The 23,580-nt window shown below is 39.5% G+C and overlaps 1 protein-coding gene across 1 annotated transcript in view; it reads left to right on the top strand.

The window, feature by feature from the left end:
• GMDS (GDP-mannose 4,6-dehydratase) overlaps positions 1-23,580 on the top strand; it is a 409,594-nt gene that overhangs the window by 311,830 nt on the left and 74,184 nt on the right. The window contains exon 8 of the mRNA XM_033073709.2: positions 15,450-15,568. Within this exon, the coding sequence (XP_032929600.1) occupies positions 15,450-15,568 (119 nt within the window). The remainder of the gene's footprint in view (positions 1-15,449; positions 15,569-23,580) is intronic.

Genomic DNA, 23,580 nt, shown 5'->3' with positions numbered 1-23,580 from the left:
TTGCTTGTTCAATACAGCAATTATATTGTTTTGATGTTGTACGGATAATTGGAAACTTTAACTTTGTGACTTCTTTGTGCAGTCCACTAACAAGTTGACTCCTGGGGTTTCTGAAAGTTCTCTCTTGCTCTTCCATTTGTATAATTTAGAGATAGAAGATGTCAAAGATAAAGAGAAGGGCGGGGAGAGCAAGAGGGGCTTAAAGGCTTCTTCCAGCAGTAGGTATTAGAGTCCATCAGCAATGCTACTCCTGCTGAGCTGGCAGCTGCTTCCCTAAGTTCAGAGAGGTCACCATGGTTTCTTTCCTGTTTCTCCTCCAGGCATTGAATTGCTGGGGGAGTTGGAAAAAAAGTCATCTTCCTTTCTTACCCTGCGACATAAAGACAAAATCTTTCCTCCCTATCTAAGTGTGTTCTGGTGAGGCATGTAAAAGTTCAGATGTGGTGAAAATTAATTGGGTTACTGTGATACTTTTACCCAGAAATATCTGAAAGAAGTTACAGACAAACTGACATACCAGGATATGCATATGACATCTGAGGATGTGCCCTCCTGTGCATGATGAATTTCAAAATGCAATGATTTTCTTCACCATCATCTTGTTGCTCTCTCAGGAAATAAAACAGATTATTTGGCAAATACTTTAAAATACTGCTGCTGATAATTTAGGACAATGCAGACTAATGTATCCAGTTAAAATTTGAGAAGGAGAAAATATGTTTTTAGGGAGACAGAACACAAGCTGAGCCCTCTGCAGATAAAGAAAAAAAGTAAGGCAATTCAGTGTTTCTAGTAAGAACTCCAAGAGTCTATCACTCACCATACATGTTTCTCATAGGGCAGTATGCTGATGGGTCTGGTCCAGGAAAATCAACCTGAATGTAACAGTACAGCAAATCAGTTCAGTTGCATTAAACCCCCATGTGGGTTTTCCACACAACAAGAGAGTTCTGAATTTAGGTAGATGAAAAAGGGAAGTCTAATTGTGACAAAGGATGGGTTTCATGCATGTATAAGTGGATTTGTTGAGATCACACCTTTAGTCTCTTTGGGTTAATTTTCCTATTTGCACCTTTCCAGGAAGTCCTACAATGAAGAAAAAAGCCTATAGCTATAAAGTCTTCTTCCTTGTGGTTCTGATTCAAATATTTGAAGTTAGGTTGATTAATTTTTTGGACACAAATATGAATTTTTATCCCTTGTTTTGGCATTTAAAAGGGGTTAGAATCTTATTTAGCTCTCTTTCTCTGCCAGTGATTCATATATTTCACATGCTTATTTTTCCCTAATTATTTGCTTACCAGTCTGTAGCAACTTTGAACTGTTTATATATAAAGTCTGGTGTTTGAAAGAGAGTAAGTTCTATTTAAAATTTCCCTCTGTTTTTTAAGTACATAAACTCACATGTAGCGGCAAATATGCCTTTCCAGTATATAATAATAGGCATCTAATTGCACCAGTCTCCCAAGAGGCACAAAAGCAGAAAAGCAGAGCCTGCGTGGAAAACACCCTTTCTTTTTCGCCTTTGGCCGTGACTGGCTCCTATGTACGGAATGAAATTCCATCCTCACAGAGGCCTATAGCAGAGATTTGACTGACTCCAGGGGGGCTGGATTTGGGCCCACATGCCTGATTTCAGGGTGTGATTTTGGCGATGAAGTTGGCTTTAAGGAGTGGGTAAAAATATTCACTATGGAAGGAAGTTATTGTCATGCTTTTTCTCCAGTCTCTCTCCCGTGCTGGAATAACTTTCTCCTTTGGCATATCATTTCATCTTTCTGAGGAAGACTAGGAAAAGCACTTACTAAATAGACACTCAGTTCTTCTGGAAAAGCTCAGTGGGAAAATTTGTTTTTTAACTGCACATGTATAAACTTGGTGGCACCCATGGCAAAGCGGCAGTCCCTGTGAAAAAGCGACCATTGGGACAGGAGTAAGAACCCTGATTTAGCCTACTGGTGCCCCAAGATCTGCCGACTGGAAATCATGTTTCCCAGCAGATCACTGCCCTCAGAGTATAGCTAAGGGGCCATGCTAATATTTCCTTCCTGAAGGGAGAGAGCACATTGGGCTGTCCTTAATGTGAACTGCATGAACTTTTGTACCTTTTCCTTTTCTTCTTGTCTTCTCAGGAGGAGGAGGATTTGTCCCAATATTGCCAAAGCATGCTGTTATGCAGAACTGGCTTATAAACAGCATTTAATAAAGATTTCCCTTTCCAATCTCATGTTTTCAAGGATAATGTGGTTTTCATTCATATTATACTGAGTTAGGTGGTCTCACTTTATTACTACCAATATATTTAACAGTACTTTGAAGTGTGAATTCCTGGGTCTCACCAGCTCAGTTCTTCCAGTTGATGAAGCTCAGGCAAGGAGGTTTTTTGGGTACATTTTTGTTTTATCTCCTGTTTCCCTAGTGTCAGCTGCAGCAACCACAGCCCAAGTCAAAAAAATCTGATTTGCTCCCCATTTTGTTTGTATACAGACAATCAAATCCTTGTTTTGGAGCTATTTGCTACGGTGGTTGCTAGGAATGCTTCACTGCTGAAGATGAGGTGGGATATTGGTGGGTGTGTTGATCTATCTTTGTGTCTTACTTACCCTGGTCTTGAGTTGCATGGGAAGCATTATTGCAGAACAGGGTGCAGATGTTGCCATTCTCTCTCCTCCAGCTTGTCGTTTTTCCCATCACCCATTGAAAGAACCTAAATAAAACCCTGTGTAGACAAGTCATTAAAAAACCCCAAAATGCAAGTTTGGGACTTGGTTGTATTTGCTAAGCCTACACACGTATGCATTACAGTAGTGTTGCATGTTAAAACATTCATGTTTCTTGATTTAAAAGCTCATCAAAAGAATAAAGTGCATCCGTGATTTTTATTTTTTTTTATCATTCACTCAGTGCCCTACGTAGTCACACACAACCAGGCAAAACAGTAACTAATCAGACCTTTTAGAGCTGCCTAACCCACTTTTTGTCTTTATTATGAAACTAAGATTTGGTCAACTGAGGTCAAGTTGTGCACTTAACACAGCTTCCATTATAGTCAGTGAACTCTGTAACAGAGAGTAAAGTCAAAATATAAACAGAGAACATTTCTGCAGCAGCTCTGGGCTGGGATTAACTTGGATCACCTAGTCTTCTGCTTTTAATGAAATTCTCTCCCTTGCATTTTCTTGTTTGGAAGAGAGTCCAAAGTTATCTCATGCTAATTTAGTTAGGCAGTGCCCTCCAGGGATGTCACAGGCCTCCATGACCTCTCCAGAGAGACTCAGCAAAGGGATGAGGAGAATTAAACATTCCTGAGAAATTGCAAAGCAGGAGCCCCTAGAGATTTCACATAGAAATGAGCTCCAGACTAGCTGCCAGAGACCCAAGTCACCTTTTCAGCACTTCCTTGACATGTCTCTGCCAGTCCCATCTGGCTTGATTCAGGGGGTCAGCGTGGGGACTGAGAGGTGGCAGCTAGAGGGGGCAGGATTCGAGGGAGGTCTGAATACAGTAGTCTCAGGCTTTAGATGCTTCTCAAGATGGTTTTATTTCCTTTCCTTCCCACATGGTCTCATGCTTTGCTATTTTCTTTGTGCTGAAAAGGGGAAGAACACTAAGTGAGGAGGTTTAATAATAAGTTTAGTTACTATTTCACCATGTGATGCAACACTTTGTTTCATACCTGGTTTTACAACTACCTCTTGGGTCAAATGCAGAAAAGACTATGGCATCAGAGAGCTACTTACAGTGATGTGAACTGCACGCCCCACTTTCCTCTCTTGTATCTTGGAAGGCTGTAGAAGTTAATGAAATTGATTTCACATGAAGCCAGAATTAGGCATGGTTTGCAGAACAGAATATTTCTCTGGGAAATTATTCAAAGAGGTAATTTACAAGTTTCCTTCAATTATTTTGCAAAAAGGGGGAAAAAATTCTGAAGTTTATGCAAGACAGAAAAAGACACCAATTTAGCTTGATTATTAGTATCTTTGAACACCTGAACACACTTATTTCTTGTGCCATAACAAAAATGTGCACTATCTCAAGAAATGTCTATTTTGTTGAATTTTGGAGACTGTAATCTAACAATGATTTCTGTGTGATTTACATTTCCTTGCTCCTTTAATTTGTCTTTAATTAGTCCACAGCTAGTCAATATTGAGGTAGAATGTTTGAATTCTCAGCTTTCACTACAAAAGTGCAAAGTCAAATCTAATTATATAACAAATAATGAACTTCATCATGAAATGTGTGTCTACCCTTAACTTTCTTGCAGCACTCTAGTTGCATAAATATTATGACTCCGGCTTCATAGACAGCAGAATTTGGGCAGTAAGATTAAATGCTTTAGTGAAGGCCCCAAAGAGAGTCATTAACACTGCTGAGATTGGGATGCTGCTCATCATTTAGTTGGACCAAACTGAAACAAATTAGCAGGCTGGACCTAAAGCTGGATTCTTGTAATTAGAATATGGTTTATGGTATAGCTGCTACAAAAAATATACAGAACAGAGAATTGTGTTCATGTGAAATATGCTTCAGCAGTTGAGTTATAAATCTCTGAGAAGAAGAATAAAAAAAAGTGAATGAGACTTGCATATGGAAACCAGCATATAAGGGATGATGGTGTCATTGTGGTGATAAATCCATTGCATTCTGCAATGACTCATGCCTATGCCACTGTTATTTGCCTGAGAACAGACCTCTGGCCCTTGCCAAGTAATGCTTGTGGGAACGTCGTTCCCGGTGTCTGACCTGCAGGAGTTATTCCAGCCGTAATGGCAGGATACCTCGTGTGTGTGGAGTCTCGTTCATGTCCACTGAGGAGGGAGGGCCCTTAATTTGTCTGGATGTGATATGAGCAATGACTTCTGACATGCATGTAGCAGAGATTTATTGCAAGCAAAAGTTGAAGTGTGATAATGCTACTGGGGTATTCTGTAATAATATGGTAAAACACTTGTCATCACTTCATGTCAGGCAGTGAAAGTCAATTGTATATGCTACACAGAGACAGATAAAAAACATAAGTATACTTAAAACTTCATATGGTTTGCATTTTTCGTAACAGCTCTCCTGACTCTAATATAAGACAGGTTTTAATTTTGTTTTGGGTAAGTGGATGTGCTTACAGTCTCACACCCACAATTCCATGGCTTTAAATAGAATCGCTCCCAGGGTGCATAAAAGAACACATGCTGTTATGTGAAGGATTTATCCAGGATGCCAGGATTGTATTTATTGCTGGGAACAAACTGAATAAAATTTTCTATTCCATTCTGACACTAGCCCATGGAGAGCAGCCGTATCTATGGTTTCAATGCAGATCCTTCCCTTTCCCTGACGCAGGAATTGGTGGGACTGACTGCCATTGCAGGAACAGTAATTGCTAGTGACGGTGGAATCAGAATGGCCAGAGCAAGCCAAGGAAAGGTCAATGCAAAATGCCCTCCAAATGGTTTTTTGAGCATGCTCTAAAGTAATCTTCACATTGCCTTTTTTCATCTGCACTGCACAGCCAGACTTTGAAAACACATCCTTTGGTTTCTTGGATCATTTTGCTGTTGCTGTTTTCTAGCTGAGATTTCCTTGCCCCAATTCAGGATGGCAGAGACCATGAGCTGGTACCTGACCCTGAGCACGGAGGAATCAGTCAGAGCGACTGTGGCATTCACACTGTGGCAGCAAGTCTGAGAGGCAGAGGCAGATTCCTCTGTCCCAGGGCTTGGGTTAAAACTGCCAGGCTCTTTGCATAAGCTGCTATATCACATGGTGGCTGTTTTGGGTACTGTTGGCCTAAAATTGAACTTGTGACATGAGGTAAAAATAAAAAAGAAAATAAATCCCTCTGTATTGCATTACCAGGTCCCTGAGGCATCAAAGTCGTGCGCTTGTCTCAGTCTGTACGGCCAAGAGAATTTAGCATCAAATTCCAAAATGCTGTCACCTGAAAAGGAAAAGGAAAAAAATCCATTGTACTGGGAATGACATTACTTTAGCATCCTTCTTCTCTTTTTTCAGGTGACTTCTTTCTTTTTGTAGTTAGTAAAACAGTGCCTGATGTGCAATTTTATCACAGTCTCATAAATAACAATGACTTAATGGTGGAAATCTTTCTTCCAACTCCAGTGCACTGAAAACTGCAATAAAATCTGAAAGTGAAGTTCAGTGTTGTGTTTAAGATAGCAGGCTCTTTATTTACACAGATTGTTCAGACAAGGATTCTAATTTTTATGAAGCAAATCTATAGTATTTTCCTCAAGAGGAGTAAATTAACATTTCAGTTCAATTATTTTAGATTAATATTCAGGAATGTAACATATTTGGAAACTCTTAGCAGTCTGAGGAGAAAATGCATGAAGTTCAGAAGTGTGAAGCAAGAACTCTGGAAATTTGAGGGGGAAATTTAAATTATGAAATAAATTTCAGGTTAATTTTATGTTATTAACTCATTCTTTCTCCCTGCATTTTATTTTCAATAACACTGTTCATAAATTTTACCTCAGCGCTCTTGCTCTGTTACTCTTACTGTCTTAAAGGATTGCTCTTCTTCTTCCTTCCCAATTACACCCTCAGACATGTATAAACATTATGAAGTGCTGCTTTATTATCTCTGAGCCTATCTGCCTGTGCTCTGGCAGTTCTTTGCTGCTCTTAGCAATTTTTTTACAGTACAACTGGTGGTTTAACCTGAGTCAGGGTCTGTTACAGGACAGGCACTGGGCAGACCTACAAACCTGAAGCTAGCAAGCTGCAGAAGGAGTTTTGAAAGATGGGAGGAAAGGAGAAGAAGATTTGGAGAGTGAAAATAATTTTCTGAGTTGTGGATAACAGCATTTTTGTTTCTGTGAAGATCAATAGTACTTCGCCCATACATCATGCTGTTCCTCTGACCTCCATCAAAAGGAGCACAAGTCAGCTTGTGCTTGCTTAGCTGTAAGTGTTTAAGCAATCCAGGAAATAAATAGGAGGTAAACAGGTGTTAGAAGCAGGAACCAGGATCTTTTTATAGTCAAATGTTGCACTGTAAACACTTTGTGATCAATATCTACATTGTGATCATTATTCTGAGGCTGATAGTTTTGCTCCAGTGAACATGCCAGTACTTGGCTTGAAAGCCTCATGTGTTTTCTTGTGGTTAGATCATGGCCCCAACCAGCCCTTCCTGGCATCGGTCCCTAAGACTTCTCTGCCCTCACCACAACCTGGGTACAACCCTTTACTTTAGCGGTGAGTAATCCTGTCAAATGGGAGTCTGCCTCTTTCTGAAGAGGTATTTTGTCTTACATTCATATAAAAATAGCAGGGAAAATTAATTCTGGAAGGGTAAAAAGGGAGGGGGAAGCGGGTCAAAAATCTTTCCGAATTGTCTGCTAGGTGGAGCCTGGGAAACGTATTTGTTCTATAGTCTTGTCTATGCAATTCAAATTTGAGTGGTTAAAACTCTCACATACTTTCTGCAATTCAGATTTTTCTTTTTTTTTTTTTCCTCTCTTTAGCTTTGAATTTCTTTCCCTTTTCTCTTAAACAGAATTTAAGGAAGCTCTTTGTTAGCAATTGCGACAATATCCTCCAAAATTAAAATGAAAGAAACAGAGCATATGTGCATCCTTTCTGTATTTTTTCATTAATTTACTTTGTGTCACACATGTCACTTCCAATCTAACCATTTGAAGAATAAACAAACCATTGTGGACCTAAAACTCTGTTCAAAATTTTTTGGCAGGAAAAAAGGACTATATTAATTTTCATTGTTGGTTGAAGTTTCCCAACAAGCAGCTTTACTGTTTCTATTTTGCCTCCAGCTAGCAACTAAAGATCAGTTATAAAACTGTATACAAATACTTCCACATATTGAAAGAACAATATTTTGACATTCAGCGACACAAGAAAAAAAAAAAGGAGTAATCTAGTTTTTGATAACACAATGAGAACTTTGTGTTCACCCGAGGTCCATGTGAGAAACATCATGTTGTGTTAACAGGGAAGGTTGACCTTTAAGGTTTATCTGGATTATAATTCTTGTGGTTTTTATTAATAGAACTGCCTACTAAAGTTTCACAAGTCCTCCCTGAGATCTGTAAAACAATTGGCCTATCTACTTACGAGAGAGAAGTTAGACAGTATTTCCTAGTATTTCCTACAGATGTGAGGGCTTTTGTTTCAAGAGACATTGATATTGTTTTCATTTGAGATGGTCCACAAAGATTATCAGGTATTTTATTATCTTAGTAACTTTATAATTGTTGGATTATTATCTTTCAATGTATCAACTATACTCTTTCAACTTGAAAGGAAAAATCATGGACCTGAACACAGCCCTGCTCTGAACAAGTTCACCTCTAGAGCCAAACCATAGGATTTGACTAAATCAGCAAGCATGCTTCAAATTGCTTCTGTGGAAATTGCTCAACTGTAACTTTGAAAATATCTGAGAAAGTTTATAAAATGAGTCCCTATCACATACTGTCTCCTGGGAGACTTGCAGTTTGTTTGCTTTCTTGGGATTCTTAAGGTAAATTTTCCATTGTTTCTTATCAAATGACGTGTTTTTTTCTCTCAGAGGAAAATGTTTTCATCTCAAATCTGTTCCCATTTTATATTTTTTGTGTCAGCGATGTCTATGGTTTGCAAATGTCGCTCTTCTGAATGGAAGCAGCTGCCATGTCATAAATACTCAATGTCTCCTCTGCGTGAGCAGAAAAGACACAGCTGAAGGAAAAACTTTGTACACAGGCTTTGGAGTCCTTATGTTCAGCATTACACAGTTAAGGAAGAGGCATATCAAAATGTATTTAAACTGATGAGATCTGATAGGTATTTGAATGGTGTTCAGAAGGGTTTTTCCATGAATGGAGATTCCTTGGGCAACAGATCTTGCACCAACACTGTGATTTTTGGTGATCTGACAAAACAGGATGATGACTCTTTAGAGGAAAGGAAGAGGCATGTGTCCTGCCCTTCTAGGGAAGTACCTCTTCTACTGGAGGTTTTGAGAAAGGGTTGAGCATGTGAAAAGTCACCAATTGCAATGAGAGACAATGACTTTAATCCTGAACTTATGTTTGCTTTTCAAATACAAACTGTGACAGCCCAGTAAGGTTCTTACTTATTGGGTGTGCACCCTTGCTTTTTAAGTAGCTGAGCGAGAAGAGCTGTAATTTAGGGGGAAAAAAAGCATAGTAGTACATTGACTATGCATACTCCCATAATCCTGCTGTCACTGGCTTCTTGGGAGTATTGGCATGCCTGGCAGCACATCCCTGCGGTTTTCTTTGGCAAGAGTCCCCCTGCCGTGCTTGCCTTGACCTATAACATTGTCAGAAACAAGTACTAAAGCAATAGTCATTACTCTGGACTGAACTCCCATTGTGGCAGGGAGCATGGGATCATGCCCAATGCTTTTGTATGTTCCCTGTCAGACAGAGGCAGCTTACAATTTACTCTGATCACAACACTTTTATGCTGCACTTCAGCTCCACTGGTGTTTTTCAACCGTGTGTGCTGTGCCCCTGTTGTGTGCAAAACATGTATGAGGAAACCTTTTCCCCCCTCTGTTGTGTATTATATGCAAGTCTCACTGTGTCTTTATATAATCTGCTTAGATAACACACTCTGATGCCTACCAGGTACACCCAGGACACACCTACTCTTTTAACAGTTGCAGAAGTCAATCAGATGTGGGTGACTCAGTGTAGCACCTTTTCTTCCTCCAAAAGTGAGTAAATAGATAAACTAGGAGTCAGTTTGGGTTCAGAGCTCTGAGTCAATGTCCCATCTCACTTTTTAAGGCACGATCATCAATTGTGGTCATTTCTGTAGCAGCTTGAGAAACCACAGCCAGTCAGCTGGGTTGTGTCAGGAGGAGCTGGGTGATGGCATCTGGAACTGCTTGACATCCCAGGCAGGCAGGAAGTGCGTGGGCACAGCATCTCCACACATCGCTCAGCACGGGAGATGCCAAGCAGCCTCTATCAATGCCAGTGAGTTGAGTTGGGACAATGCAGGGAGGGAGGTGGTACAATAGCCCTGCCTTTTGTGGCACAAATGGAACAGTCCCTCGTGATGCACACAGGAACAGCAGTCATGCCAGGCCTTTGTGCTTGCCATATGGCAGAAAGCTCTCCTTTGCTCCCACATCCCTGTAAAGGCTCATCATACTTTGGCCCAAAATGCTCAATTCTCCTTCTCAGTGGTGACCCCAGCAGGATAGCTGTGTTTGGGATCACTAAAGTACCATATCCAACCCACTGAATGCTTCTGCCCACTTCTAGACAATAGAGTATGGAATACCATAAAGGCAGAATTTCTATAAATGGTGATAATGTACTATTGGGTCTCTCCAGGTGGTGATGTTTTCTGACTTAGTCAGAAATTGCTGCCTGATTATTGACAGCCTTGAGGTAATCCATTCCTTCCACAGTGATAAGTAAGCTGAGCTAGACATTCACCAGCCTCTGCTTCCTTGCCTCTGAAACTCACAGACAATGCATCATGCATCAAGCTGCAACTATCTGTTCCATCTCCTAAAGTAAACATTACTGATTTGGTTAGATTTTTTTTTCTCCATGTGTGGCAAACACAAAGTCAGAATTTCTCTGCACAACACCTAGGAATATGTACAAAAGTGGAGTTTTTTTACAGTACAGGTCTTGGAAAAAACTGTTATGCAGCAGTGCAGGGCAATAGTAATTAATACCAACGGGACCATTTCTTATTTATCCCATTATGGGACCTGTTCAGTCATATCTGTTTTGGGTCTTGAATTGGATGAGACATATGAAAAGGTTTTATACTTACTCTTTTGAAAAAAAAAGATGTCTTTTATTTCTGGAGCTGTATCATCAGATGTACTTTAAAATCTTAAAAAGTTGGAATTATTTTTGCTCTTAAATAGGAAGATACCTGATTATGAGCCCATTTTAACTATACATAGCACAAGAGCAGACAGTGAAACAAAAGTCTCAAATATATGGAGTTAAACATAACCTCAGCTACCGGGTCTTTGTTATCCATGGATGGCAGCCCAGTTAATAAATGTTTTCTTACTGGGATGCTAGGCTGGAAGTTAATGGTGAAACACGTCTACAACATACTCTAGATTCTCAAGACAAGCAGACCCATCACAAGCATAGTAGCAGTGGCATGCACAAAATTTATCTGTGTGGAGGTTTTGTTAGTCAAACTTGGGTTTTCCTGTTTACTAGCCCAGGTGCAAACACTGCATAAGTAAAGAAATTTGGGCAGGGAGAAGACTGGTTCATGTTTTGGATACATTGCTTGAAAATGGTGCTTACTACTGGCAGGGGTTTATATAGAGAAAAGGGTAGAGGGGAAAGATGAAAGAGGAAAAATTTTGGCAGAGGCTGGAGTTCAGGCATGCAGAACAGATATCCTAGTCCACATAATCATAAAAGTGTGTCTGCTTGCTAGACTAGCTACGTGTCTCCTGTTCGGTTTGTGTCTTTAAAAGTAAATGACATAGAAGTGCCTTTAGACTTTGTGACTCGCTAGACCAGAGCCAAAAAGAATTCAAATATGAAAAAAAGTTTTGTCACTTTTGCCATTAAGGGAAGAGTCTTACTCTAAGAGAGTCAAAGCCTGAATTTTGACCATGGTAGTTTTCTCCTCATTTTCAACATCTACCCATATTTTGTTATCTGGATTGAGCAAAAAATTAGGGAGAGGGTGACAGAACTGAATACAAGTAATTTCTTTACTTGCTCTCAGCCCATCCAAAAGAGCCTTTGCTAAGAAATACAGGAAAATCCACAATTCTCAGTTCCTGCACCAGACAAATTCCTAAACTATACGACCTTGTGATGGTTAAAAGATAGCCAAGAGCCAAAGCTGGGCAATGTTTTTATCCCAGTTCAGCCATGTCATGGGTCATGTGGTTCAGCATGTGAACAGGAAGGTGAGAATGGGTGAACTTTTGCCTCAGTTGTGCAGTCCATCAGAGAATAAATGGAGCAAATCACTCTGCAGCTGGATCAGGAGGTGAACGGCTGAATACCTCTCACACAGAGGCCTTTGTGTTCTGGACATGATCTAGCATTATGATGGGACGCACCAGTCTGAGGCTTTGTAGCAATTACTAACCCATTATCACGCTAGAACATGAGATCATTTATCTTCTAATTCAGAGTGTCACCTGTTCTTCATTTGCCAGTCAATAACCATTAATTACTTTCAGTGGAAATTTAAACAAAGCTTTTCCCCTCTGTTAAAACCAGTAAGCCATTCAGTAATGACAAATAAACCTGGAGCTGTATCACCCCCTTTCCTCTCGTTCTCAGCCTCGAGTCTGGTACAATATGAATTTTAAAGGAAATGCCTAGAAATTCAAGGGTCAAGGACCTTTATTACTCTGATGTGAGGAGAATCACATTCCTGGCAGTTGATGCAGGGAAGGGATATAGCTACTGCCTGTACATGGATGTCTTATTGGTTGTCATGGGCTGTACCTGAGGAAATATAATTTTGACTGTGGAACTTCTTCCGTGTTTTTTCTCTCTTCTGGCTTGCCTTGGCATTTTTTTACAGTCTGTTCATTCTGACCCATTCAAAGCAAGAGCATTTGGTCACCTTCCTCAAAGCAAAACAGAGCTATCATTTACTTTGTAATTTTTAGCATGTTAATTTTTTTCATACCTGATTGGATTGAGGTAACTCTAAGCGCCAACAATTGTGAATGCCAGAAAAAATAAAGGAACCCACAGTGATAGATTCTCAAGTAACCATTAATCTAAACATTCTTTCCTGGTAGGATTTGAAGCAAAAATCACTTTTAGCAACTCTGTCTGCATTGTTTGATCATTTCTAAGTTGATCCTATTGAAATTTACTACAGTTTAAGTTGCATTGCTAAGACAGTGATTGCTTGCTTTTTGAAATGGTAGACAAGAGTTGGTAAGTCCAAATGCATAAAACCTCATTGGACCCACTCTCAAAAGCTGTTTTTTTGTTAGTATTTTGCAGTGCCTCCATCAGTGTAGGGTGTGTTTTAGAGTGAAGAGAAATTTTCAACTCTATTTCATATTAATATGAAAAGTAACGCGCAAATACCTTAAATACTCTCTGGATTGTTGAATGTCTTGGCATAAGTGCCTGCACTGAAAATGTGTCAAAGGAATTACAATACTGAGGTGTTTAAAAGTAGAGGGGTGGCAAAAAATTGTTGGAAATCTGATCCCGCTTCTGCTTAGATACATTAATATTATTTTGCTAACAGTCATAGTAAATAGCAGGTGCTTATGATAAATTGCATATTCATTCAACCAGTGTAGTATTTTTGGGTAAGGGGGGATTTTTACCGATAAATGAGGTTTTGTTGTCGCATCTCTCTCTAAGTACAGTGTCAAGGCAAGAAAAGGAGTTCATTATTACGGCAAGCATCCACCAAAGTTGGGAGGAGAACCACTGCCCCTGGCTGACTGACTGTCTAATGTTAGATATCCTTATTTGCCCAAATAGTGCCCTCTCATACAATGAAGTGTGTTGTTTTCAGCTAGACTGCTTAAGGAAGCCTGAAGGTCTGTGATATCAGGGACCAGGCTGGGAGAACCAAAACTATCAACCACTTATTTTGGATATTCCTGTTACCTTTCTGTGCAGCTGCTGCTTCTGTGAATCTTACAAGCTTGTTCAGTCATGAAGAAACAGGAGTTGGTGATTTACGGTGACCTCTCAAATCAGCAGGGAAACCCCAGTGTTCCAAAAAAGCTCATATGAGAGATACAAGTTAAGAGATCTCCTCCCCACAAGACGATTTTCATCAGCCAGTTGGGTATTTCTGCGTCATTGGCTAAGATGTTCAGTCCTGGAAAGGAAAAATAAAGTTGCTGCCATTGTCCTGCCCAGCAGGTCATCTCCCTAAAGCACAATTTATAATTTATGTCAAGGACTTACACAGCAGTTGCCCAAAACCGAGCCTTCCATGCACGTTCCAGAAGTAAAAAGGTTCAAAAGGAACATGTTAATAAAATCTTGTCAAAACTTTGGAAGATGCATAAAATAATAACTATAAAGAAAAATGGCTTGCACCTAGAACCATTTAAGTGGAATGTATTGCCTTTCTATGCAGGACACTGATTTATTGAGAATAGAGAGGAAAAACTGAATATTTCAGGTGGTATTTACCAAGAGAACCTGAGCTATCCCAAAGCTTTTATTAATCTGATTTGCAGAGTATCCACTACTGTCAAGGGACCTACTAAAGTTGTTTTCTTTAAAGCTGATGCAAAGAGGTCAATGCAAATAGCATCATGGATTACAATGTGAGAGGATGACAGTCCTTTTTACCATATGGAGAGAGAGTTGAATTATTTTGTTTCCCTTTTCTGGTTATTTATTAAATGAGGATCATGCCATACAGGTATTCCCTTTTCCTCTCCAAAGGAAATGAAGCGTTTGCATCATTTGATTGATCTAAAGTAATAATTATTCTGTACACCTACAGCTCCTATGCAGTCAAACAGTCCAGTCACTAGAGCACTGCCTTGCACATCAGAAAATTGAAATGTACCTGCGGTGATGTCTCAGACCAGTCACACATGTCTTTGAATACCTCTTTTCCATCTGCTTTCCAGCTTTCATGCTGACTTAGCTGGCCAGCCCTCTGAGATGGCGCCCACCCATCATTACTTGTTTGTGGGAGAGGACTCTGTGAAAGACATTGCTGTGGGAATTAAAAGCTGGTCCCATGAAATGCCAATATGTTGACAATCCAATGAAGTTTTGCTTCAAAAGATACTGCAAAACTCTTGCTGCACAAAAAGTCCTCTGAAACGGATGTTAATGGCTGTGTTGCTTTTCCACCAGGATTTTCTCTGTTCCTGTGTCAAAAGTTTTTTCTACAGTACTTTAATATGTAACATTCAACACTTATTCAGCAGGGAAACCGGATTAACTTGGTTAAATACCTTTTTAAATACTTACTCTTAATTAAAATCTCAGCTTAGGCAGAGCAAACGTGGCAGAAGAAACAGCGAAAAGGATCCATATTTTCATGCTTCAGTGTGTTTGACATCATTCTATAGTAGACCAACAACAGCATTCTGGACTGAAACATTACAAAATTTTGCTCTTTTCCCCATATCAATGTCAATTCATGCAGTGCTTTAAACAAGTGAACCCATGCTCATGAGCACTAAACCAAGATTCAGTGTTCAAAAGTAAACATATTAAAGTCTCCCCTGCAGAAACTCCCGCTGTGAAACAAATTGAAAATCAAATACAGCATTGTTTTCTGTAATAAGAAATAATTGAACTCTTTTCAGAGTTGCACTGAACTGGTTAATAGCCACTGTGTAAAGAAAGTGCTAATTTCCCCAGCTTGGGGTATGTGTGTGTACGTGTAGTTATTTCCAAATCAGAAATGCGGTAATTCAATATCATGTACCGAAGAGGCCACTTACATGTGCACTGAATCTGACTTTGTTTATCTTTCTGCAGGCCATGTGGTTGATGTTGCAAACGGATGAGCCTGAGGACTTTGTCATAGCCACTGGGGAGGTCCACAGTGTCCGTGAATTTGTGGAGAAGTCATTTAAGCACATTGGGAAAACCATTGTGTAAGTATGAGGATGAGAGAGTAGCCACAGATTGAACATTTCTAGCCTCTCACATTTGTTGTGTCAAAACAGAGTATTTTTTGTCTACACTTTTCTTTTTTTTTCCTCCCCTCACTTTCTACTTGTAACATATGAGACCTTCCATGCTTGAATGGCTGCCACAGCACATATGTCTAGTGTTTCCCTCTAGATCATAAGTTTAAAAGGTACATGAGTTAATCATAATTTTTTTATTGAAGTTTTCATTCTTTGTTCTCCCTGTCTTGGGGCAGGGAAGCCTCTCCAAAGATGTTACTACCAGGGTGCTGATCATCACCTTCCAGCATGCAGTGCTGTTCTGCCCAGTTCTCTGTTTTGTGCCCCAGATCTCTGCAGTCCTGATCTAATCCTGTGTGATCTGAAGAGGTGACACCTACCAGCCCTGTGGCAGCCCACCAGCCACACTGCAAGGTTTATGTAGCAAACTGCTCTATATTCCTATCAGCCCTTCTCCTACTAAGCCGTAGAAATGTTGAGCAGTGGGTGCAGAATGTTTACAATGCATATTCCACATAGTTTGATTGAAAATACAAAATTCCTTCCCAAGGCTGTATAATAAAACCAGGATGGCTTGGTGAGCGCTTTCTGTAATTTATATTTTTATTGTTTATTATTTTTTCAATTTCCCTCCTTCTGTATCTTCTCTGGGCCCCATGCATCAACATACCAATCTCAGCTGGAAAAGGGAGAGGAAAGCCACAGGCTCTTCCATGACGCTAGCGCCAGGGCTGTTCCTCAGGCCATCAAAGTCACTTGTGCAGCTGGTGAACTTTTGACAGGGCCAATAAGTTTTACTTGGGAACAAAAACTTGACAAATTCAATAAATATGCCGAAGTGCACAGATATATACAATATTATTTGAACAGCCAGTGGGTGGCTGGGGAGGTAATAACATTTTCTCCTCAATGAGTTTTTAGTCTGGTTTCAATTTTTGGCATCAACTTCCAGAAAAAGAAATTCTGATGAGGGAGAGAGGGACCGTATAAATAGTGTTTCTGACCCAAAATCTCAGTTTGGGGAATAAGCTTCTCTCCATGTTTTCACATTTCTTGATTGCAAGATGTCCCTGTGATCATACATTGTCCCATATACCTCGCCATGAGTGTGGTTTGAGAAGCTAAAGGGGAGATAGTAGGAGCTCTAATAAATGGTTTGTCTTTCTTAATTTTTCTTCTCTTTTTATAGTTTTGTTTCTTGTGTTTATAAGCTAATTCAACTGCTCCATATGAGTAAGAATTCTAGTGATTTTGAGAACTACCATGTCCCTGTCTATTATTATTTGTCAAAGCAACACTGAATGTTTGGTGAACAACTTTTTCAATTTTTTAAATTTTGATTACCTATAATTAGAGGCTGATATGTAAAGGTCAGTACCTAGCTGAATGTCTTTATTTGCAGATAAATAAATCATCATTTTTGATGGTTTCTTTTGATTTAACTGAATTTATCACTTAGTTTAAAAATAATATCCTGCTTTGGTGTTAGTCTAAGAAGTCTCAGCAATTCCCAAGAGTGACAAATCAGCGTGTGTTTTTCAGAAAGCAAATTAAGTCCTCAAGAAAATAACAAGGCCAGAAATAAAAGTGAAAGTACCTTTACTAATAGCTTCTGTTATAGAGGGGATATTAAAGGATTACTTTAGATTTAGTTGTTCCTAACATTCAAAATTTTGTGTCCTGTTCACTTTTTTTTTTTTTGCTCACATATGGCTCCATATGGTAGACTGTGTATCATTTATGTTGATGTTTAATTCAGTCAGTATTTGGATTGAATCAGTCACAATCTGGTCTCTCAGAAAAACTTCATAACTCCAAATGTGAAGTCCAGCAGGTATTTTGTGTGTTGCATAGTTGCCTTTTTTTTATTACTAATCAATAACAGTAATTTGCAAAAATTGTATAAGAACTCACATGACACCTAGTGACATGGATTTTTAGGAACACAAATTGTTTTAGAAATGGGGGCTTGGGTTTCTAGTCCCCCTGGCTCTTCTGAAGTTTTTCTTTCCTGTGAATAAATTTTTAATTCCTTAAGCCATTTACAGGTGATAAATAACTAACTATACATGTGGGGACTGAGGTGACATTTTAAGTGCTAGTGATAATTTTGTTGCTGATCATTTTGACAGTGGCATAACTCTGAACAGTTTCCATGTAGCCTGCCCAGATAAACCAGCCATTCTCTCCCCCTGCTCCCAAGGTGATAATAACATTACAACACACCCACTACTCATCCTGTAGCCATTGCTCATCTTTAAAATTGCACTAGATATAAAATATTCCTCAGGTTTTGGGAAGTTTTGTTAAGAACCTCCTTAGTTTTTCCAGGTGTCAGCCTGACCCATGCTTTTGCAGCACACACAGCTCCTCCTTGGCCAGCTGGCTGGTAAGCTCAGTCTGGTAACCTTTCTTTGAAAGCCTCAAAGAATTTCTTCTCCCACCTCCTCCAGTTTAAATTTATCTCCTTCAGGGAGCAGCCTGGGAGAAAAACTCTTCCTTTTAGCATTGTGAGACCCCACTGCTGAGTCCCATTGATCTGCAACTTTACAATTTATGAAGCACCTAAAAACTAGTGCACTAGAGTGCAATGGCTAAACAAGTTCCTATTTGCTTTCTTCCTATTACTGTTTCTCAAAGTTTGGTTGAGTTAACTGAGGTTTCTGGGGGGTTTTTTGCAGGATTGCAGGTATTCTGGAATGTTTCAACCTCAAAAACTTACCTGGTAGATTTCTAGCAGCCTTTTCCTCTGCTATAAGCAGTGGCACAGCTTCCCAGTACTGCTGTACAACCTGCTTTTCAAAATTGACAAAATGATGGAGTAAATGTCCAGGATAGATGTCATGAGAAACAAAAGTTGGCAGAGCTCATACCACATCTGAGAAAACTGGGCACATGTGCAGGGGCTCTTAACCATCCCTACTTTGTCAGGGAAAGTTGCAAATGTAAAACCTTAGAGAGCAGGAAAGAAGAGATCCTGGCTGCCTCATCAACCAACAAAAAATATTGATTTTATTTTTTTAGGTTTTTTGTCTTCCTAACAATTCATATTAACTTGTACAGCTGAAAATCCAGGACAGTCTAAAAAGTCTTTCCAAGAACATAACATAATATTCTGTCCTAGCCAGTCATTAGCACATGTCAGGACTATATCTTCTAGCCAAAACAAGAGAGAGAGAAACTTTACTACATTTTTGTAACTAATGAAATGTACAGCTGCAATAAGACGGATTCTCTCTCTGAAATGGACTGTGAAATGTTCATGGAAGTTTATCTACCTTGTGTGGCTTTTTTCCTCTTACATTTCTTTTTCAAGGGAGAAATTTCAAATTATATTTATATAGTCCTCTGAATCATTCAAATTCAGTTCTTTGTACTAACAGGAAAGCCTCAGAGCTACAAATATTTTTCCCCTGTAAGGATTACATTTTTTTTTCTTTTACTTTCCCTTCTGCCTATTACTAATTAAGAAGTACTTGGGGGAAACACTTCCCGCCTATAATTTGAACTACAGCAGGGTAAACGAAACAGGCAAACGCTTGTCTTGACTAATTTTCTGCCATTAATCTTATTAAATTAGAACAGGATTGCAAAGATAGCCTGAAACCACTACAGCACTCAGAGTTCTTTGCAGACTGCTACAAAGACTCCTGTCTGCAAATGTGGAAACTAAACAAAAAAAAAAAGGGAGAAAGAAAAAAAAACCTGTTCAAGCTGCAGAAAGATTTATTGTGGTTTTTATTAATATAGAAATGCATGCACATTTGGTACAGAAATATTCATTGCTTCCAGGATCAGAATTAATTCAGAAAAAATGAATATTTTACTGTAGTCATTTGGTTCTACAGACAAATTTTATCTTAACTAACATGCTAGTTGGTCTTATAGAAGATCAGCCTAAAACAGGGAAGTTTGCAGATCAGCTACAAGGTCTTCTGAGGTGAACTCCTGTGGCCTCTTCAGAGACAGTGAAGGTTGAACTGAGATTGAACTGAGAGAGAAGAGTTTTTCTGGTTTGTTGGGGTTTTTTTGTTTGTTGGTTTGTTTTTTTCTTTTTGTCTTAAAATGGAAGGCTGGGTTACAGGAACACATGAGATTTGAAGCATTGCTGGAAGAATGGAAAGCATGTGGGACATGGAGGAGGAGTCACTAGCAGTCATCAGCAAAACAGCTGCTATTTCCAGACCTGGCTTTTGCCCACCAAAAATTGCTGGCTGGCCGGTGCTGTGTGTTGTATTTAAATCAGAAAAGAAAATGAGAAACTTTCAGATGAAGAGGAGAGGAACAGAATCTCATACAGCAACTGGAGCATTTTGGAGAGAGGTAGTTGAAAGGAACCCAGCCATGTCAGTGAAGAATGCTGGCCTGGGTGAGCCCCCACAAAAAAGAGTCCTCACTTTGGACTGCACCAGTTTTGTCATCATTCTCAAAACAGAGCATGTATTTGGGGGGCATTCAACTCACCTCAGCTGGAGAATTAATTCTTTCAGCTGAGCAGGCCTTCATTACTTTCTTATTGATACAAGGTTTTATCTGCAGGCAGACGCAATAACTGTTTCAGCATTGAAATTAATGCCTGAAAACTGTAATAGTCTAATTATGTGACTACATAAGAGGTATGAGAGTTTCTCCAATAGAAACTCTAGGTTAGAATGAAATGTGGTGTTTCATGGGAAATTCCATATATCCCCCCCAAAATTAAATTAAAATATTTGTCACAAATGCAATTTTAAAAATATCTGATTTCAGGTCTGCTAGACTTCTTTGTTTTTTTCCTAACCTCCATTAAAAAATGGATAACTTAAGTTAGAATTTTTTAAGCCATTCTGAAAGAAAGAAAAAAATCCATTCTGAAAATGTAAAAGCCTCTCTTTTAGGTGTCATAAATATAATTTTGTATTAGGCTGACACTAATGGAACTTACTTGAAACTAAAATTTTTCTTTCCAGAATGCTTTGATTTTCACAGAAGCATTAATATTCTTTGACAAAACAGTTTCTTCCCAACACCAACTTTCACAAATTGGAGTAAAGGGACAGAGCTTCAAAATCTTTCCAATGAACTGGAAAGAAGAAGGAAAAAAAAAAAAAAGAAACAAGATATAGGGAACCTAGTATGTATTCTTTTTTATCATCTTTTTATATGGGGAGTTGCAATTAAATTTTTTAAATCAGAGCTTGACAATGCTTGGACTATTGGACTAGTAAAAAAAAATAAACCAAAAAAACATCGAATACCTGATTCATCAGAGTTTTTGAAAAAAAAAATTAATACATTCCTTTATGGTAGCATGCTTTTGATTTAAGCACAAGGTCATGGTTAAGCAATCCCTGTATCTTATGATTACTTTGATGTATCAGATGCTGGCAAGTTGAGTTGATGGCAAAGGAGCATAAGAGTCATATTTAAAGTTTCCCTACAAAAGATTACTTGCAAAAGATATTAATGGTCTGTTATGTGGTGTCAGTTTTGCTGTTTATAATGTGCCAGGACAGAATGAAGTGCTTTGGCTTAACTTTGTGTGTTGCAGAAATCAGGCCACAGATCTGAGAAATCTACACAAACAGTATATCATATTAGCTGTCGAAGAAAAGCAAAATCTTCATACAGTTTTACTTTTATTTAATTTACTGTTCAGTTTCAAGTGTGAAAATATTTTCTATTGGCATTTATTTCATTATAAAGGTGACCATGATAGTTTTATTTTTCATAAAGAAGCTGAGCAGCTGTAGCCTCTAGTGGTTTTGAATTTTTTTTAGTGCTATGGGTTCTGTTTCCCTGTAAAGAAAAAGCAAGGAGATGAAATGCATATACTTGTTCAGTTTATCTCTGCTTCTGTGAAAATTTTCATTTTTATTTGATTTCTTCACTGCCTCAAAAATATATGTGCTTTGACTTGTTTCCTCCTCAATTACAGCCAGACCATTTGGTCCATTGCAGTGCTATTCCCACCCCTCCTCAATTATTCTGGTTCCCCTGTTTCCTTCCCTGTCCACCTCACACCCTGCCAGGTGTAGGCTCATGCCAAAGGAGCATTCATTAACACTGGTAATAAGTAGTGTAGCAACAGTGATATGTTAATAGATTTGAAATCAGCCTTGAATTAAATGCACTCCGTCCCACTGTAAATCCAGAGTTTAAAAGCTCTTGATGTGAAGAACTTTTCAAAAACCTGCTCATGCATTTGAATCTTAGTTTTATGGAAAATTGTGAGGTCACTGATAGCAGTGGAGTCCACCAGATCTGAGCATTGACTATCATCCCCAGCAATCCCAAAGCACCCATCTCCAGCAGTGGCATGGAAGGGCATCAAACCTGCTTTGTAAGGAGCAGTTCTGTGGTCTCACCCATCCTTCTCCAGGTGCAGAACATGCTGGCACGTGGCTGAGGCCATCAGCATCCCTTGCTTCGGTGGGAGGGTGAAGCTGTAGAGCATGGGGCAGGCAGTGGGCTCGCTGCAGAGGCTCAAGGAACAGCATTTTGGGCAAAGCCCCACCAGGCCAGCAGGTGCCTGTGCGGGGGCTCTGGGCTTTGGCACCAGCTGGGCTCGGGGGATTCACTGCCCATCCTCTATAAATTTAGCCCAGTCCTAATGAGCCAGACTTTCTCCAGCCAGGGATCCTTTGTGTTTCCCCCAAGTTGCACGAGGCTGTTTTCGTGCCTCCGTTGGCACGAGCAGAAAGCTCTGGAGCAGAAAGCTGGTAGTCTTTGGGCTGGAGCTAGCAGAAACCGCAACATAGCATGGGGGTTCCCCGTGCCCCTTCCACCATGCTCGTGCTTCAGGATAATTTGGCATGACATTTTCCAGCTAACAATTCTGACTGCAATTTGACTATAAATTAAGGGTGGTTGTGGTGGGGTTTTGGGAGAGGGGAGAGAGAGTTGGTTGGGAAAATGGATGTCTTGGTCTTGGTGTCAGGCTGGTCCCTGCCAGTTCCTTTTATCAGCTGTATGACGATCCCAGCTGGGAGCATGGAGGTGCCAGGAGTAATTAGAAGTGCAGCTATCAAATGTTACTTTGTTCACAATGAGAAGCACTTTTTTTTCCTCCTTGTGAACTTTTCACATTACTGGGCTGGACGAAACGGGTGGAGATTTCTTCTCAAGCTATTTCTATTGTTATATAACTTTGATAGCGACATTAAGTGAGTCTTTACTGGCTCGGCTGAGCCTTCTGGAGCCTTTTGGGTGTTAAATGGGGTTCTCTGCTCAGTGACCTCCAACAACAACTGACGTCTCCTGATCCAAGCGCTTCCTGTTGTTTCACTGGTGACGGTTAGTTTTCTATTAAGCTCATTTGAGTCCTGCACATTTTTACCCTCTGCCCTTTAAAGGGAGGGACTAATGTTAGTTTTGGCTTCTGAATGAAAACTTCACAGTTCAGGCTCACAACAGAGCAACTGCAAAAAAAGAAGGAAAGAAAATTTAGATTATAAATCATCTTTAGCATCATGGCATGCCCATTAACAGCTGACTTCACAGTCACTGTTATCTGTAAGAAATTATTTCAATGTGAAATGTTCCCAGTATCAAGCATCCTACAGGCTTTGCTAGTCATTCAAAAGTCATGAGTTGTGCTTAAAAATTTATGAGATTTAAAACTTTGCAATAATGCATATTTGGTATTTCCTTCTGCCTTTCAGTGTTTAAACCTTCATGGATACACAGAGGTCACTTTTTCAGACTTTTCTGCTTAGCCCTCAGGGCTAGAAACTCAAAAATGAAGGCTGATATTGTCATAGAATTAGATTCTTCTAGGAGCTTGAGGGGGCAGGGGAGCAAGGAGAAATCATATCTGTGACAAAATCCCAAGAGCTGGGAGAACAGTTAGTAAGTGGGAAGCTAGCAGTGCTTTTCTTTCATTGCTGGTGACTGAGGCTAAATAGCCTAAATCACAGTGCTGATTTAATTTATACACATTTTACTTAAACGTAAGAAAAGCTAGTGAATATCATCATCACATTTTTAAGTCAAGC

The sequence above is a fragment of the Catharus ustulatus genome, chromosome 1 (genome assembly GCF_009819885.2).
Source record: "Catharus ustulatus isolate bCatUst1 chromosome 1, bCatUst1.pri.v2, whole genome shotgun sequence".
Taxonomy (NCBI): Eukaryota; Metazoa; Chordata; class Aves; order Passeriformes; family Turdidae; genus Catharus; species Catharus ustulatus.
Note: the sequence above shows the minus strand (reverse complement) of the source record. Positions and strands in the feature narration are given on the sequence as shown.